Source organism: Stegostoma tigrinum, chromosome 9 (assembly GCF_030684315.1).
Source record: "Stegostoma tigrinum isolate sSteTig4 chromosome 9, sSteTig4.hap1, whole genome shotgun sequence".
Lineage (NCBI taxonomy): Eukaryota > Metazoa > Chordata > Chondrichthyes > Orectolobiformes > Stegostomatidae > Stegostoma > Stegostoma tigrinum.
In genome coordinates, this window is record NC_081362.1 from 71,622,872 (window position 1) to 71,639,201 (window position 16,330).

Sequence of the window (16,330 nt, forward strand, 5' to 3'; positions counted from 1 at the left end):
AAATAATGAATGAAACCCTGATCTACATATATATGTGAAACTATTTTTCAGCCAAAGATCAGAGGCCATAAGGCAGAACGTTACTTCGTAAATTGCACATTTTGAAAAAAAATTGCATTGCACTGTGAGAAGCGTGCAATGCGCAGGATATGAAAGGATTGAATTATTTGAATCCAGAGTGCAAAAGCCTGAATAACCATACAATTTTCAATCCATTCCAAAATATCTGTTGTTGTAAAACAATCCAGATTCACAGCTTAAAATTAAGTGTTATTTTGATGTAGAAAGGTCGTTAGTAAGTATTGCCTTAGTGACCCTCCTTTTTAGTGCAACTAATTTGATAAGTAATATTTAAACTGCAAAGTAGTCTGCAAGCATGTGCTCATTTATTTCAACATCTTTGCTGTTCCATTTCCTGCCCCCACAAAATAAAATAATGCATAGATACAAAAATAAATATGAAGTTGTTCTGGGGCAAAATAGGAAAAAAGTGTTGTGACTTTAATTTAGAGTGACTTAGCCCCACGTAGACATTTGTGCTCAAAGGGAAATCACTTTGGATTATCAGCAGTGTAGCGCACTGCATAAAATATTGAAGGCTACTTTACTTTCTAAAGGTGCCACTTCAGGCTAGAAGAGCTTTAAGCAAATTTTACATTTAGAAATAACTGACAGAGGTAGCTGATGAGCTGTGAACAGCATATGCTGCCTTACTTTGAAGATGTCGCATAAGCTGACAAGTCTTTTCCTAAAATCAGAAATGTTACATTTGCTTCTGATGTGATTTAAGAGGAAAGAGAGCATTATTGTAATGTTGGGAGTGAGCTGTAAATTTTTGTTGTGTTTCGAGTCATCTTTCATGTTAAATAGAAAGTAGCATTTAAATTCAACGCAACTTTAATTGTTCTGCATATTTTTGAATTGTGATTATTTTTCTCTCCTCTGTCACAGCGAGTAATCTGAAGTTAGAGTTGAGATATGTAAGAGGGCTTGATTCTGAGCTGAGAGAATAGGTAAAGCAATAGTTTTTAAAATGTCGCTAATTCTCAGAAAATTTGTTTCAGAAATTTACAGGTGAAGCTGGTTCAGATTGGGCCATGGCAATTAATGTTCTGGAGGTCCTCTAGACCTGTTGATTTACAATTCAGTTTGAAATTGGGCACATCACCACAGAGTGAAAACATTTGTTCAGCTCAATAAAAGGTGGCCTTGCCTAAAAAGAACTGGGGCATTGTGGAATATGTAACGGTATTATTATTCCAAACTGTTCATTTTTCAATATTCATTGATTGATATAATCTGAGATTGGCACTTCTGATCCTGGAAATGCCTTCAGGTCAGGAATTAGAGCTGAAACATAATCAGGTCCATCGAAACCCGTTTATCTAAAGAATGTATTTTACCCATCTGGTAGCCCAGTACATAATCCAAATGTTGCTTTTGTTAACCTCTGGTTGTAACTTGCATGACCGATTAGAATCCAGTTCCATGAACTGATTGCTTACAGTGAGAAACACAGCAATTCTGATTTTCTACTTGTTTGAACCTCTACAATCATGTTCTTCTATCATGATTTAATTGAGATTATGGTCCAAATTTACCTATTCTATTCTGTTTATTGTTTCGAATGTCCAAGTTTCACTCTGTTGCTTTTCTTTCAAGACTTTAATGGTCAAATCTGAAAGATCAGTCCTTTAACACTGCAGGTTAATGTTGTGTGGAACTGGAGGAACACAGCAGGCTAGGCAGTATCCGTGGAGCAGAAATGTTTGATGTTTGGGGTCGGGATCCTTCTTTAGAAATCCTGACCCCGAACTATCAACTTGCCTGCTCCTCTGATGCTGCCTGGCCAGCTGTGTTCCTGCAGCTCCACGCTGTTATCACTGACTCCAACATCTGCAGTTCCTACTATCTCTGAGATTAATGTTGTGGGTCTTTTTGGCCTTTAGCATTTGAGACACATTGTCTCAAACTGGGCATAGCATTCATGGGGAGGCAGCTCTTACCAGTTTGAGAATGGCTTCCATTAACTTTATCTTGACTGTACCGACTAGAAAGTTTGGCTATTTTTGTTTTGAGTACATTTATATGATGTCTTTTAACTTCATCTTTATCCTTCAGTTAGGTTTAGATGAAACATTGAACCAAGGATTATATCTGCGCTTGTGGAAGGTATAAAATTTATGGTGTTTTTCCTACAAGTTCTATGGGGCAGTCTCTGTATCCTGGTTAATATTCATCTCTCAGTCAGTAGCAATAATCTAGATTGTATTTTGTTTGCAGGAGTTTACATTATGCAACATTTGGTTTCACTTTTGAAGTCTTGCTGAACTTTTTCATCTTGTACTTATCAAGATAACAACAAACAGGCCAAATTACAAATATGTTGTATGCTGGACAAACTGGCAGGAAGCTAGCCACCGGGATACATGAACATCAACTAGCCACAAAACGACATGACCCACTATCACTCGTATCCTTACATACAGATAAGGAAGGACACCACTTTGATTGGGATGACATATCCATCCTAGGACAAGCCAAACAGAGACATGCATGAGAATTCCTAGAAGCATGGCATTCCAACCGGAACTCCATCAACAAACACATTGACTTGGAGCCAATCTACCACCCCCTGAGAAAAAGAACAGGAAATGACATCACCAACGCAGGAAATGACATCACCAACCCAAGGAAACCTAACCAGATAAATAGAAAGCGGGACATAACACCAGCGCTTCGTCGGAGGCTCACTGATGATGTTACCTAGAATGGTGACGACACGTCTGAAAACTAACCTTCCAGCTCAGCGAGCAAACTCACATCCAGAACCTCAACCTGAGCTACAAATCTTCTCAAAACTCGCTAGCAGGACAAAGTATGCTGATTGGTGAGCAAGTTAACACTGACTGGGGCACTGCCTTGGAGAAGGTTTGGGGGAGTTATAGGCTCCCCAGCCTCCTGGCTTATAGAGAAAACATGCACTACTCAAACAATTTTCAAATATTTTGTTTGCAGAGAGTAGATTCCTGTGCCTCAATGTGTGATACTATTTGCAAGTGTCAGTTGCTTGTCAAAAATTTATTGATAACGTATCTGTTAACATGCCCAGGATTGTTCAGAAAGTGCTGCCAGTTACAAAATCATGCCGAACAGTCAGTGCTCTGCTTTGGGTTTTGTAAAGCGTGGATTTTTAGGAACAAACAAAGAAGCCTGTTGTTTGATTCAATCAGCCAGATACTTGGATGTGTGGCCCATGTATCTGGTTCATACTTTCACTGAACTTCATTTGTAACATTTCTTCATTGAGTGATATGCAGATTATCTTTTTAGGTTGCTGGCAGCATCCTTTTCTTGGAAAGTACCACTCGTAGCCAACTGTACAGTAGCAATATGAAACAGCTTGTTTAACATGCTCAAATTTTTGAGATGCTTTGTCAGATTTCAAACCATCGCTGCATTTGTCCTAATGAGTGTAAGATGAAAATATTCAATATTCAGCGTATTCAAATTCTGCGCACACCGAATGGTTTTTGAAGTACTTCATGGCTTTGAAAACAGTTTATGAATGTTTGTATTTAAAACAATTTTTGTGCCCCCCGGTTGAACTTCGCATTGGCTCGTATTCACTTTCACCTGGTATGGTTTTGTCCGTTGACATTGTAATGCATTTTTTAAAAAAGTCTTCATGGGATCTAGGCATTGTTGGGGAGGTCAGCTTTTGTTGCACATCATAAGGGTACAACTTGGTGGCTTGCTTGAGGATTGTTGAGATATGTTGAACATACTTTTCGTGTAATTCATTTTGTTGGCCTGTGGCTAATTTCCCAATTTATTGATACCCTCCAAATTGGTGATGCCTGTCAAATTTGTCAGATTTCTTTGAAACTGTTAATCCCAATTGTTAGCATGCAAATCTTAATGCTTTTCTGCTCGGCAATTGGAGGTGGACAACTAAGGCAAAATTTGACATGGTTGAAGTATGTTCACCACACTTGAACTCCTTAATTGTAAATGGAAATCAAGCATTGCGAAAAAGCAGTGGTGTCCATCTGAAGTGGAACTGCAAGTTTCAATTTTAGTTCGAACTTTTCATCAAAGCACTACTGTTGTGTTGCAAGTGAAATAGTTTATGAAGATTCTGAGAGATGTACTTGAATATTTCTCAAGTGGGTAGAATGCAAGTTATTTAATAAGTTGCAGTCATGTGTATTCACAATTAATATAGTAATGTATAAATGACTATTAATTTGCAGGGACCATAGAAGTACTGAAGGCCATGCAGAATCTGGGAGTGGAACCTGATGTAGAGACCTACGCAAATTATGTGCAGTCATCATTTGACAGTATTGAGACAGCTCGTACCCAGCTTGAGGTTTGTATTAACAATATCACTTAATCAGCAACAACTTGCATTTATGTAACATCTTTACATCCCAAAGCAAGCTCAGTGCATACAAGCTTGTTGCCACTGAAATTGCAGATTGTTAGGGTGGAAAACCAGACAGCATTGACTTAGTGATTTGTCAAAAGCAGCAAGATGATATGAGAAAGCTTCTTTGTATTCAGTAGTTAGTATATGAAATGCACTGCTTTAGTGTGGTGCAGTCATGGTTTTCAAAATGACTTTGACATTCATTTGAAGGTTTTGGAAAAAAAAAACATTGCTTGGTTGCCTGGGAATAAACAGGAGTGGAATTAACTATGTACCTTTTGGAGACAACTGTTAGAAATTGAATGGGTTGAAAGGCTCTGTAACTGTCCTGCAATTTATATGATAGAACCATAGAAAGAGCCAAGTCAGCACTGAATTTGTCTACACTCACTGAACAAATGAGCCACTTGTTCTGATTCTTCTAGTACCTCGTCTGTTGCCTTCCTGATTACATTCCTTCAGGTGCAGATCCAAGTTCTTTTTAAATGAGTTGTGTTTCTGCCTCTACTCCCAAAACTAGACAGTGAATTCCAGATGCCCACTACGTAGACCATTACAACACAGTACAGGCCCTTCGGCCCTCGATGTTGTGCCGACTGTCATACCGATCTCAAGCCCATCTAACCTACACTATTCCACGTACGTCCATATGCTTATCCAATGACGACTTAAATGTACCTAAAGTTGGCGAATCTACTACCGTTGCAGGCAAAGCGTTCCATTCCCTTACCACACTCTTGTCTTTAGTCCTTCTACCAATTACCTTATCTGTGCCCCCTCTAAATGATCTCTGCAGTAGAGGAAACAATCTCAGTCTGCCGTATCCAGCCTCTCATTAATTTGTATCCTCTATTTAATCACTTCTCAGACTCCTGTGTTGGAAGCAAAGCAGCCGTAGCCTTTCCAGTTTTTTGTTCATTCCTACACTTTTTGAGCCTAGTAACATTTTGATAAATCTCTGTATTCTCTGGAGCAGTTATGTTCTTCCTGTAATGTCTTGGCTAGAACTGGGCTCAAACCTCCAGCTGAGACTTCACCTGAGTCTTGTATAGTTCCTGCATCTCATCCTGCTTTTTTTTAGTCAATACTTCCCCAAGAAAGGATAGCACCTCTATATGCTTTCCTTAATGCCTTATGAATCTATTCTGCCACCTTCAGGAACCTGTGGACATGAAGGACTCCAAGCTCATTGCTTTCTTCTACCCCTCTTAATACTCTCCTCGTTGGGTGTTCCTTTTTTATGTTTGTCCCCTGTAAATGCATAATCTCACACTTTCCTGGGTTGAATTCCATTTGCCACTTTCTGCCCACTCAAACTATTGATATGTTCCTGTAATCAACAGCCCACCATCATCCACCTACTCAGTTTTGGTCTGAAAATCCCCAATTATGCATACCACATTTAAGATTAAATAAGTCATTTCTGCTACAAACAGTGAAGGACCTAAAACTGAGCCCTGTAGAATACTGCTGGTAACCGCTTTTGATTGACAAAAACATTGGTGAGCCATTATCCATAAATAGGCTGTCTGTGTATCTATAAATATATCTTTAAATAGGTTAAATAACAGGAAACAATTAGTAGTTCCTCACAATCTAAATGGCCTATAGAAAATTGTCAGTAGAAATTGAATAAGATTATAAATTAGCAATATGTATGGAATATTTTGATCTTCTATCACCACGGTATGTTTCTGAATCATTTTTTAGTTTCATTTATTAACTTCACACGCAGCTATTTGCTGGAATATGATTTTATTGAATAGTTAAAATTTAAATAAAAAACAAAGATTGTACCTGTTAAATGCATTGCTGGTACTAAACGTATGGAATGAAATAAAGAATTTGTTTTGGAATTGTTGGGTTGATATTTAAAACACAAACTTTGGAAAATTACCAGCCTTTTAAATGAGTGCTGCTTGCACAAGGGAAATTTAGTTAATGAGTTAGTTGAAGTTGATGTTATTAGCTAAAAAATGGAAAGTGTGGAGATCTGATGGATCCTTTATTTATAAAGGAAAATGGATGTCTGGTCAACACAGTTGGATTTTATGCCTCTGAACTCAGAACAGAAGCTTTAAATGGAAATTTGGACAAGGTTTATTCTATGTGTAAGTACTATAGCAATAATCTTTATTTAAGCAGATGACATTTTAAAAATTGTGTTAAACATATTGTGGCATGCTGATGATCTAGCTTTTCTTTTTAAAAAGCCTTGGTCTTAGACGCAATGTCAAAAATTTCCTTAAAGCTGCTTCTGCTTGACTAGGATTTCTCTGAACTTCTGGGGGAATTGCAATAGCAGAGCAGCAGGAGTTTTGAGGAAATGCACCCTCAAGGATTTTATCATAAAATGTAAATACAAGGCAAGAAATAATAAGCATTGGTACTTATGTTTGTGTGACACTGATATATTGACTCATGAAAATGTTTAAGCTTTCAAAAATGAATGCTTTCAAGAATGATATGTCAGTTTAGGTTGAGGTCAGGAACAAGAAAGGAGCAGTCACTTTGGGGTTCTTTTAGAGACCCCCTAATAGTCGCAGAGGAGTAGAGGAGTGGATTGGGAGGCAGATAGTGGAAAGGCGTTGTAGTCATGAGTGACTTCAACTTGCCAAATATTCATTGGAAACACTTTAGTTGTAATAGTTTAGATGGAGCAGATTTTGTCCAGTACGTTCAGGAAGGATTCCTGTCACCAATATGTAGATCGACCAACACGAGGAGAGGCCACTTTGGATTTGGTGCTTGGCAACGAATGAGGCCAACTTTTAGACCTAACAAGGTGTAGAGCTGGATGAACACGGCAGGCCAAGCAGCATCATAGGAGCTGCTTGGCGTGCTGTGTTCATCCAGCTCTAGACGTTGTTATCTTGGATTCCCCAGCATCTGCAGTTCCTACTATCTTTGATACAAGTGTTAGACCTGTTGGTAGGAGAGCATTTTGGCGGTGGTGAACATAACTCGGTTTCTTTCACGATCGTCATGGATAAGGATAGGTACATATGGCAGGGTAAAGTTTACAATGGGGGGAAGGGTAATTACAATTCAGAAGGCAAGAACTGGGTAACATAAATTGGGAACAGATGCTGTCAGGGAAGAGCACCACAGAAATGTGGAGATTGTTTAAGGAATGCATACTGCATATGCTTGATATGTTTGTCCCTAGCAGGCAAAGAATTTGCAGTCCAGTGAGGGAACCACGGTTCTCGAGAGGTCGAATGACTGGTTAAGAGGAAGAAGGAGGCTTATGTAAGGTTTAGGAAAAGAGGAATGGAAAGGCTGTAGAGGGATACAAGTTAGCCAGGAAGGAACTGAAGAAAGGGCTTAGGAGAGCTATAAGTGGGCATGAGAAAACTTTGGCGGATTGGATCAAGGAAAATTCCTAGGCTTCTCACATAAATGTGCAGAACAAGAGAATGACCAAAGAAAAAAAGGACCGAACAAGGATTGTAAAGGGAATTTGTGCACAGAGCCTAAAGAGATAGGAGAGGTCCTTAATGAATACTTTTATTCAGCATTCACAACTGAGAGAGACCTAGTTGTAGAGGAGGACTTTGTGAAACAGGCAGGTAGGCTAGAGGAGGTTGATGTTAGTAAAGATAATGTGCTAGGAATTCTGAAGAAGTTGAAGATAGATAAGTCGCCCGGACCAGATGGATTTTATCCAAGGATTCTATGGGAAGCGAGGGACAAGATCACAGGGCCTTTGGCGATGATCTTTTCGTCCTCACTGTCCACAGGTATAGTGCCGGAAGGTTAGAAAGAGGCAAACGTCATTCCCTCCTTCAAAAAGGGGAACAGGGAAAACCCTGGAAATTACAGACCAGTTAGTCTTCCTTCACTGGTGGGCAAATTATTGGAAAGGGCTGTGAGAGAATTTATCATCACTTGGAAAGGCACAGTTTGATTTGTGATAATCAACATTTGTGAGGGGTAGATCATGCTTCACAAACCTTATCGAATTCTTTGAAGAGGTGACCAAACACATGGATTAAGGTGGAGCAGTGGATGTGGGATACATGGATTTAGGTAAGGTATTTGATAACGTTCCCCATGGTAGGCTCATGCAGAAGGTGAGGAGGCATGGGATAAGGGGAAATGTGGCAGATTGGATTCAGACTTGGCTGACCTTTCGAAGACAAAGGGTGGTAGTGGACGGAAAATATTCAACATGGTGCTCAGTTATGAGAGGTGTGCCACAAGGATCTGTTCTGGATTCTCTTCTATTTGGAATTTTTGTAAATGATTTGGATGAAGGAGTGGAAGGGTGGATTAGCAAGTTCACGGACGATACTAAGGTGGGCCACGTTGTGGACAGTGCGGAGGGCTGTTCAAGTTTACAACGGGACGTTGATAGAATGCAGAGCTGGGCCGAGAAGTGGCTGATGGAGTTTAACCCTGAAAAGTGTGAGGTGATTCATTTTGGAAGGACAAACTTGAAAGCAGAATACAGGGTTAACGGAAAGATTCTAGGCAGTGTGGGAGAGCAGAGGGATCTTGGGGTGCATGTTCACAGTTCCCTGGGAGCTGCCACCCAGTTGGATAGAGTGTTAAGGCATATGGTATGTTAGCCTTTGTTAATAGAGCGATTGAGTTCAAGAGCCGTGAAGTCATGCTCCAGCTATACAAAAGCCTGGTTCAGCCACATCTGGAGTATTGTGTCCAGTTCTGGTCACCTCATTACAGGAAAGATGTGGAAATGTTGGAAAAGGTTCAGAGGAGATTTTCCAGGAACAGAGGGAAGGTCTTACATGGAAAGGTTGAGAACATTAGTGCATTTCTCCTTAGAACGACAAAGGATGAGAGGTGACTTGATAGAGGTGTGCAAAATAATCAGAGGTATAGATAGAGTAGACAGCCAGAGACTTTTTCCTAGGGTGGAGGTAGCTACTACGTGGGGACATAGTTTTAAAGTGAAAGGAGGTAGATAACTGAGATACGTCAGAGCTAGGTTCTTTACTCGGAGTGGTAGGGGCGTGGAATGAATTGCCGGAGAGGGTAGCGGAGTCGGCCTCATTAGGACCATTTAAGCAATTATTAGATAGGCATATGGATGACAGTATAAGGGAGGGGGAGAGGTGAGAAAGACCTTAGGTTTCGGGTAAAAGTTCAGCACAACATCGTGGGCCAAAGGGCCTGTACTGTTTTATGTTCTAAAAAGGGGCTGATAAGTACTAAATTACAGAAGGAAACTGATACATTTTGATAAATGAAAAAATAAGCTAATTTCTATTAATCTGAGTTAATGACCTTTCACATTGAGCTCCGCAAGGGTTGTTACAAATTTCTAACTTTCTGCTAGGCTTGGAATGCCATTTCAGTCCTTATCATCTGATCACCACCAGTATAATGGTAGCATTTAAAAAAGCATATTATTCCATCTCAAGTTTTTTTTTGGTAAAAAGCATAAAAAAAACTTTGGTGATGTTGCTGCTTTAATTTGTAATATTCTAAATTCATGTACATTTTCCTCTTGGTAGTATCAATGCCAGAAAACCCAGCAGTGGATTTGAGCAGTTTCAGAGGCAGTCTTATTTTGGGATTCAAAAGGTGAGTCATAGCATGCTTTTTCAAAAAAAAGAATGAAAATAAAATAGTTCAGGAGCCAGTTAATACTGTGTGTGGATATAATTAATTAAGTTAATGTTTACATTTGGGGCTATGCAGGTGCTTGCATTGCAATTAAATATTCCACCAATCAGTGTTTAATGTTTTAGCAGAGAAATGATTATTTAATAGGACCCCATCTGTAGCTGTGTCAATATTGACTGCGAAGATTTGTTTTTAAATTTACCTAGCAGTTACAATAACGTGCTGTAGTGAAGCACAAATATTTTTGTTTAATTCTTCTGATATTTGGTCATTCAGTTGTTTTAAATTATTGCAAATATGATTCAAATTCTGACATGATTGCATTCTTTATTATAATAGCAATATGAAACGTTACTGACAAAATATATCACTTAAGAATTTACTTCAACCTTTTTCAATCTTCCAAATCATCAATCGCAAACACATGTGCTGTACACGCATGGATATTTGTATTGTATATGCTACCACCTAATGAATTTTGTGCTTGGTAGCATTCTTGCAAAATCAACTCAGTCTTCTGCAGAACAGGCTCTGAATAACCTCGGCCAGAGATGTGTGCTAATGAAGATGAATACCTCTTCTGGGTAACTAAACAACAAATAGATTATTAGCAGACCAAACACAGAGTGAAACATCTCTGCCACAAATGTGAGTAAGGAAGTTTTAGAGTGCTCTGAAATAGAAATGAGAATCAACTTAAAAAAGAACTGAAGAAAAGGCCAAGGGTAACTTCTTTGGAATCACCCAGTGTGATGGTGTGGCTGATAGAAGAGCCATTGCTTGAGATGCTCTGGCTTTATTCAAATAACACCAATTGTGTGTCATCCCATTGAGAGATGTTGGATGTGGATGGATTATCTACTGTATCAAAAGACTGCAGAGAGATCAAGGACTGAAGATAGATGGCTGTAGAGGCCATAAATTGCAATCGTTATTGTCCAAGGTTATGGATATAGAAAGGAGAATCAAAGGGTGACAAAGTTAACAATGTATTTACGATTTAGAGGAAAATGGGATCTTAGCAAAGTACTGGTAGTTTGCAAAACTGGACAGCTGTAGTGGACAATCTTTTAAAAATGACCTAACTGGGATTAATCCCAGCAAAGTAACATATAATTATGAATGTCAAATTTTTTTTTCAAAGAATTCCCTTAACAGGGTGAGACAGCATTAGATTTTTAGGAGAATGATGAGGAATGAGAAAGCTGGGTGACTTTTCTTTCTGCTACATAGCCCTGGGGCATTTAGTTCAATTGTACATGTTCCAGATGATATAAGTTTACTCAATGTACGTTTGGAACTACCTGGCAAATTTTATAGGTCAGGAATTACACAAAATGTTAGCAATGATGGTTTACCCACTGTCACTTTCCTTTAAAGTGAAAACATACTGTGCTTGTTGCATCAGATTATTTACCTATGATTCAAAAGATTGTAGAAAATAGTTAAGGCTTTCATTTCTTGAAAGAGCTATAAATGGCTATACAGTTGTCGTAAACTTGGCAATGTAACATTTTCATTAATGAACAAAATTTTGCCTTTATAACTATATCTTTCATAGTTTTATGCTCTAGTGTGTTGGCTGCATTAAAGCACCATACTTTTCAAACATTATTGAATGCTAAGCATTCCGATTTAATCTTAGGACAGGAACACAGATTGGAAATGTGTAATTTATTCTCATTTGCATTTCAGAGGATTAAGAAACAAATTTAACATGAATAAAGAGTACCCCTGCTTCACATTTATTAAGTAAGGGTTCTGTCTCATGGGTATTAAAGATTTTTGTTTCAAGTGCATATTTATGAAGGACTTTGAAGGATATGAATTTGCACACTCTTCTGTTTTGCTGCGACACAACATTGCTAGCAAATTTTACATTTGGTCAAGTTCAAAATTTATTTGCCTAAAATGGAAAGGAATAACTATGTGGTATCTGGAAATATGGTAACAGACATAAACATGAGCAGTTTGAGCTCAACTGTTTAGTGTCTTAGAGTTCTATAGCACAATAAAAGGCCTGTCTGTGCTGGTTAAAAACAGCCACCTAACTCTTCTAATTCCATTTTCCAGCATTTGCCCCATAGCCTTGTATGCAATGGCATTGCAAGTATACGTCTAAATGCTCCTGAAATGCTATGAGGGTTTCTGCTGCTACCAGCATTACAAGCAGAGAGTTTCAGATTCCCACCAACCTCTGGGCTAAAACATTTTTGTTCACGTTTCCTCTAAACCTCCTATCCCTTACTTAAATCTTTGGCCCCTGGTCATTGAGGACTCTAAAAGGAAAATGTTCTTTAATATGTACGCTGTCTATGTCATCATAATTTTATATGTTGCAATCATGACCCCCTACGTCACCTCTGTTCCCCAGGACAAAACCCCATCCATCCAAAAATAAAACTCGCCAGCCAGCCAAACATCCTGGTAAATTTCCTCAGCACCTTTTCTAATGCAATCACATCTCTCCAATAACTGTATACTAACTGGGCCTATCCAACGTTTTCACGCAGTTGTAGCATAACCTTCCTGCTCCAAAATTTTGCTCTAGCTAATAAAAACAAGTATCCCATATACCACCTTAACTACTTTTTCACCCTGCCTCACTACCTTAAAAGACTGGTGAATGTGCGCACCAAAGTTCAGCCGTTCATCATGTATTCTCTTGCCATGTTTATCCTGCCCAAGTGCACCATCTAACATTTACGAGATTGATCAGTAACAAACAGAATTCAACCTTTCCAACCTGTCAGTTGATAAAATCCTGTAATACAAGGCTTTCTTCTAATTTTGCCACCTCACCAGTTTCCCTATCATCTGTAAACTTGGTGATCAGCCCTCCTGCATTCAAATCTAATTTACATATATATATCCACACACACACCACAAACAGCAAAGGCACCAACATTGATCCCTGTGGAATCAGCCATTCCTTGACCTTCACTCTTTGCTTCCTGCTACTGAACCAATTTTCGATCCAATTAGCCAAATTTCTTTGGATCTCATGGGCTGTACACTATCAGTCTCCTATGTGGGATTGTATCAGAAGTCCAGCTGAAGCCCACATAGACTATGTCAAATGCATTGTGCTCCTCTGCACATCTAGTCACTTGGTTGGCAAAAGTCCACAATATAAACCTGCAATCTACTGACAGATTAACAAATAACTAATATTGTAAAGCTGCTGCTGAGACAACTGGAAATAATTTTTAAAAAGCCATTTTAAATAGTAGATTATAGGAATGGCAGAGCATGATTGAATCTGCAATCCTAGTCCATGCTGTGTAGTAGTTGCTAATCCTGGCCTTTGCCTATTTGTTGCTATCATTGTACATCCTCCTAATTTGGACCATAAATGTCTTATTCATGTTGCTACTAATTTTCCCATAATACATGTCCAAAAGCACAAAATAAACCAAATAGGTTTAAAGGCAAACTTTTAAAAATTATTTTGATGATAAAATCCAACTATAGTTTTGATTTTTGATCCAATACTTTGTGAAATCTGAAATGTTGTGGAAAATGTAATTGAACATTTTGTTTCAGAGAATTTTCTTTTAAAAGCTGTTTGGCAGTTCTTTTAGGTTCTCTGGTGTATGTTGAGATAAATTTATTTGAAATATAGTTCTTTGTGTTTTGCTGCCCTCTGTAGGTCTGAGGATATTGATTTTCTTGCCAAGGTAAGTGCCAGGAAATAAATAAATTCGCTTGACTGCATAACCTACCAGAAGTGTGAATGTAAATTTTTTATTTTAATCTCTCAACTATTATAATGTTCAAAAGCATAAAACTCTAAATTTTCTGTTTAAAATTTCTTCCATTTTTTAAAAAATCATTTATTTACTGCTATGTAGGAATGTTGAATTTATATGAATACTTAACCTTCTATCAAAACCCTTAGCAATTAATTTAAACCTGACATGCTTTGAAAGGTTACTGTGCGTTAATATTTTTTAAAAACTTATCCGGTGCCTTAGTATCAGGATGGCTAAATACAATTTTGTGGTAAAATCATGTCTGTCATTGGAAGATGTTCTCATTTTGTTCAGTTTTATTTCTGAAAGAAAGTCAGCTATTGAGCAGACACTGTCCTGTCTAGCATTTTACAGATGAAATGCCACAATACAGTGTTGATTAATACCTTTGTAGAAATGTGCTTTGTTATTTAGAAAATACAATTTCAAACACTGCTTATTCTTGCGTACTTTTCCCACCTACAATATATTATTATTTTGGGTCTTTTTCAGATAACAGAATTGTTGTACAAAGATGAGCGTTATTGCCAGAATTCTGCAGGACCGACTGGTAGTGTTTCAATTTCCTTGATTGTAACTTGCCCACAAGTCTGTTCTATCTAATCATGGGGCTCGAAGGATTACAGGAGTACACTGATTGCTTTTTTTTAAACTGAAATTTTTAAAAGTGTGTGGTCAAAAAACCTTTCAGTATCTTTTTTGTTCCATGTTAGTTTTTTATTAATCAAAAACTTAAAATGCTTTTATATTTGTAGCTTTTGATAGTCTTGATTTCAAATAGTAAATCCATCAATTTCTTGAGAAACAACATGCTTGTGCCAGATATTGATGTTGCAGTAATGTTGTTGTACACCCATGAGACTTTTACATTTGACTTCTGCTTAGCTTGCTTCATTCTAGTTTTCTGCTGTACCTGCTGCTAAGCAGGGCTATCCAGATGCCTCATTGATTGTTGCCGTTTCAGATACAGAATCCTGAGCAGTGACAAACAATTATATTTGTATATTAGTCTTGATAATGCAACAATCTCAATAATTTGTAGCATGATTATCTTGTTTTTATTCCCTCTTTCTTATAGAAGCTGTTGGCTATTTTCTTTATAACTTGATTGATAGCATGAGTGACTCTGAGGTGCAGGCCAAGGAGGAGCATTTGAGACAATACCTCCATCAGTTGAACAAGATGGTACAATTTCATTTTAGCTGCATAATACATGTCATGTATGACATGTATCTATTATACTTAAAACTGCTGCTTTTAAGTACGCGAAGATCTCATTTAATGACATGGCTAGAGTTGAAGAAGCAAATTATATTTGAAATAATTCCATTGCAGAATTCCCTGATACTTCCTTCAGTAACAGTTAATTTTCAATGTTTTTTTTCAGGGCATAGTAATTCCAGCAAATATCTACAGAGGAATTCGAAATTTGTTAGACGCTTATCACATCCCTGAGTTAATTAAGGTGATTTACATTTGTATTTTCCTTTTGATTTTTCACAGCTATTTTTCTGTATGGAATTAATGCATTATTTTATACTACCGGTGCGATGTTTAAAATAATATGTTTCCAAACTTTCTTTTTGTAGAGAATTAGGAAATGATGGCTAGATAGGCCACCCTGGTAAGATTGGCTGCTGAACCATGATAGTAAGGAAGACACTACTTGAAAGAGAACTCAGTCATCAGTTAATGGTTACTATAGCCTGGGAAGAGGCTGTTTGGCCCATCTTGCCCATGTTAGTCATTTAAGTGTCTATCTACTCTAGTCCCACTATTTTCACCACTTGGTCTGTTGCTTTGATGGTATGGCATTTCAAGTGTTCATTGGAATAATATTAAAATTTTGTGATGGTTCCTGCCTCTATTGCTAATTTAGACAGTGAGTTCTACTTAGACATAACTCTGGGTGGGATGATTCTTCTAAAACTTTTGTCCAGTATTTTAGTAAAAGCTTCTTCCTATCTGCCCTATTTATGCCATCTCACCTCCGCATTCCGTGCTCTAAGGAAAATATTCCAGCCTGAATAATCTTTGCAGCGAGATTCATCAAAATGTTGGCTGTTATTTCTGCTATGAACACTTTCTGAAATGAAATTTATGTGGCAACCAGAACTGCACACAATGCTCCAGCTGTGATCTAACTGTTGTCACTCCAGGTTCCAACCTCTTGGCTGTTATGCAGTCAACTGAAGTGGGTGCATGATTTAAAAAAATAGATTCCACAATCCCTAAATATGATTACTTTTTAAGACTGAACGCATGGAAATAGGTAACAGAGGTCTTGTGACACCTATAAATCCACAGACATTGCACTGTCTTTAAGGTGAAGCAAGAAAATGGAAATAACCCAGTTGTTGCATTTTAATCACCACAGAATCCACTTGGCCTGTGCTATTGCACAGAATAGGTTCTCCTTTTATTCCTGTTTCGCAGAATGAGTTTCATACATTTGACATGGGTCCACCTTGAAAGGCACTCAGCTGGTGTAAATAATGTAATGCTGCTTTTTTTTGTATACAGATCAAATCAGGCCCAGTGCAGC

The 16,330-nt window shown here is 38.0% G+C and overlaps 1 protein-coding gene across 2 annotated transcripts in view; it reads left to right on the forward strand.

Annotated features, from left to right (window-relative positions):
- Positions 1-16,330, forward strand: part of lrpprc (leucine-rich pentatricopeptide repeat containing) — a 133,094-nt gene that overhangs the window by 48,286 nt on the left and 68,478 nt on the right. The window contains exons 12-18 of one of the 2 annotated variants that reach the window (XM_048535921.2): positions 4,257-4,375; positions 6,453-6,546; positions 9,919-9,988; positions 13,656-13,710; positions 14,278-14,335; positions 14,864-14,970; positions 15,173-15,250. In XM_048535921.2, coding sequence (XP_048391878.1) covers positions 4,257-4,375; positions 6,453-6,546; positions 9,919-9,988; positions 13,656-13,710; positions 14,278-14,335; positions 14,864-14,970; positions 15,173-15,250 — 581 coding nt within the window. The remainder of the gene's footprint in view (positions 1-4,256; positions 4,376-6,452; positions 6,547-9,918; positions 9,989-13,655; positions 13,711-14,277; positions 14,336-14,863; positions 14,971-15,172; positions 15,251-16,330) is intronic. The other variant, XM_048535922.2, reaches the window with a different exon arrangement.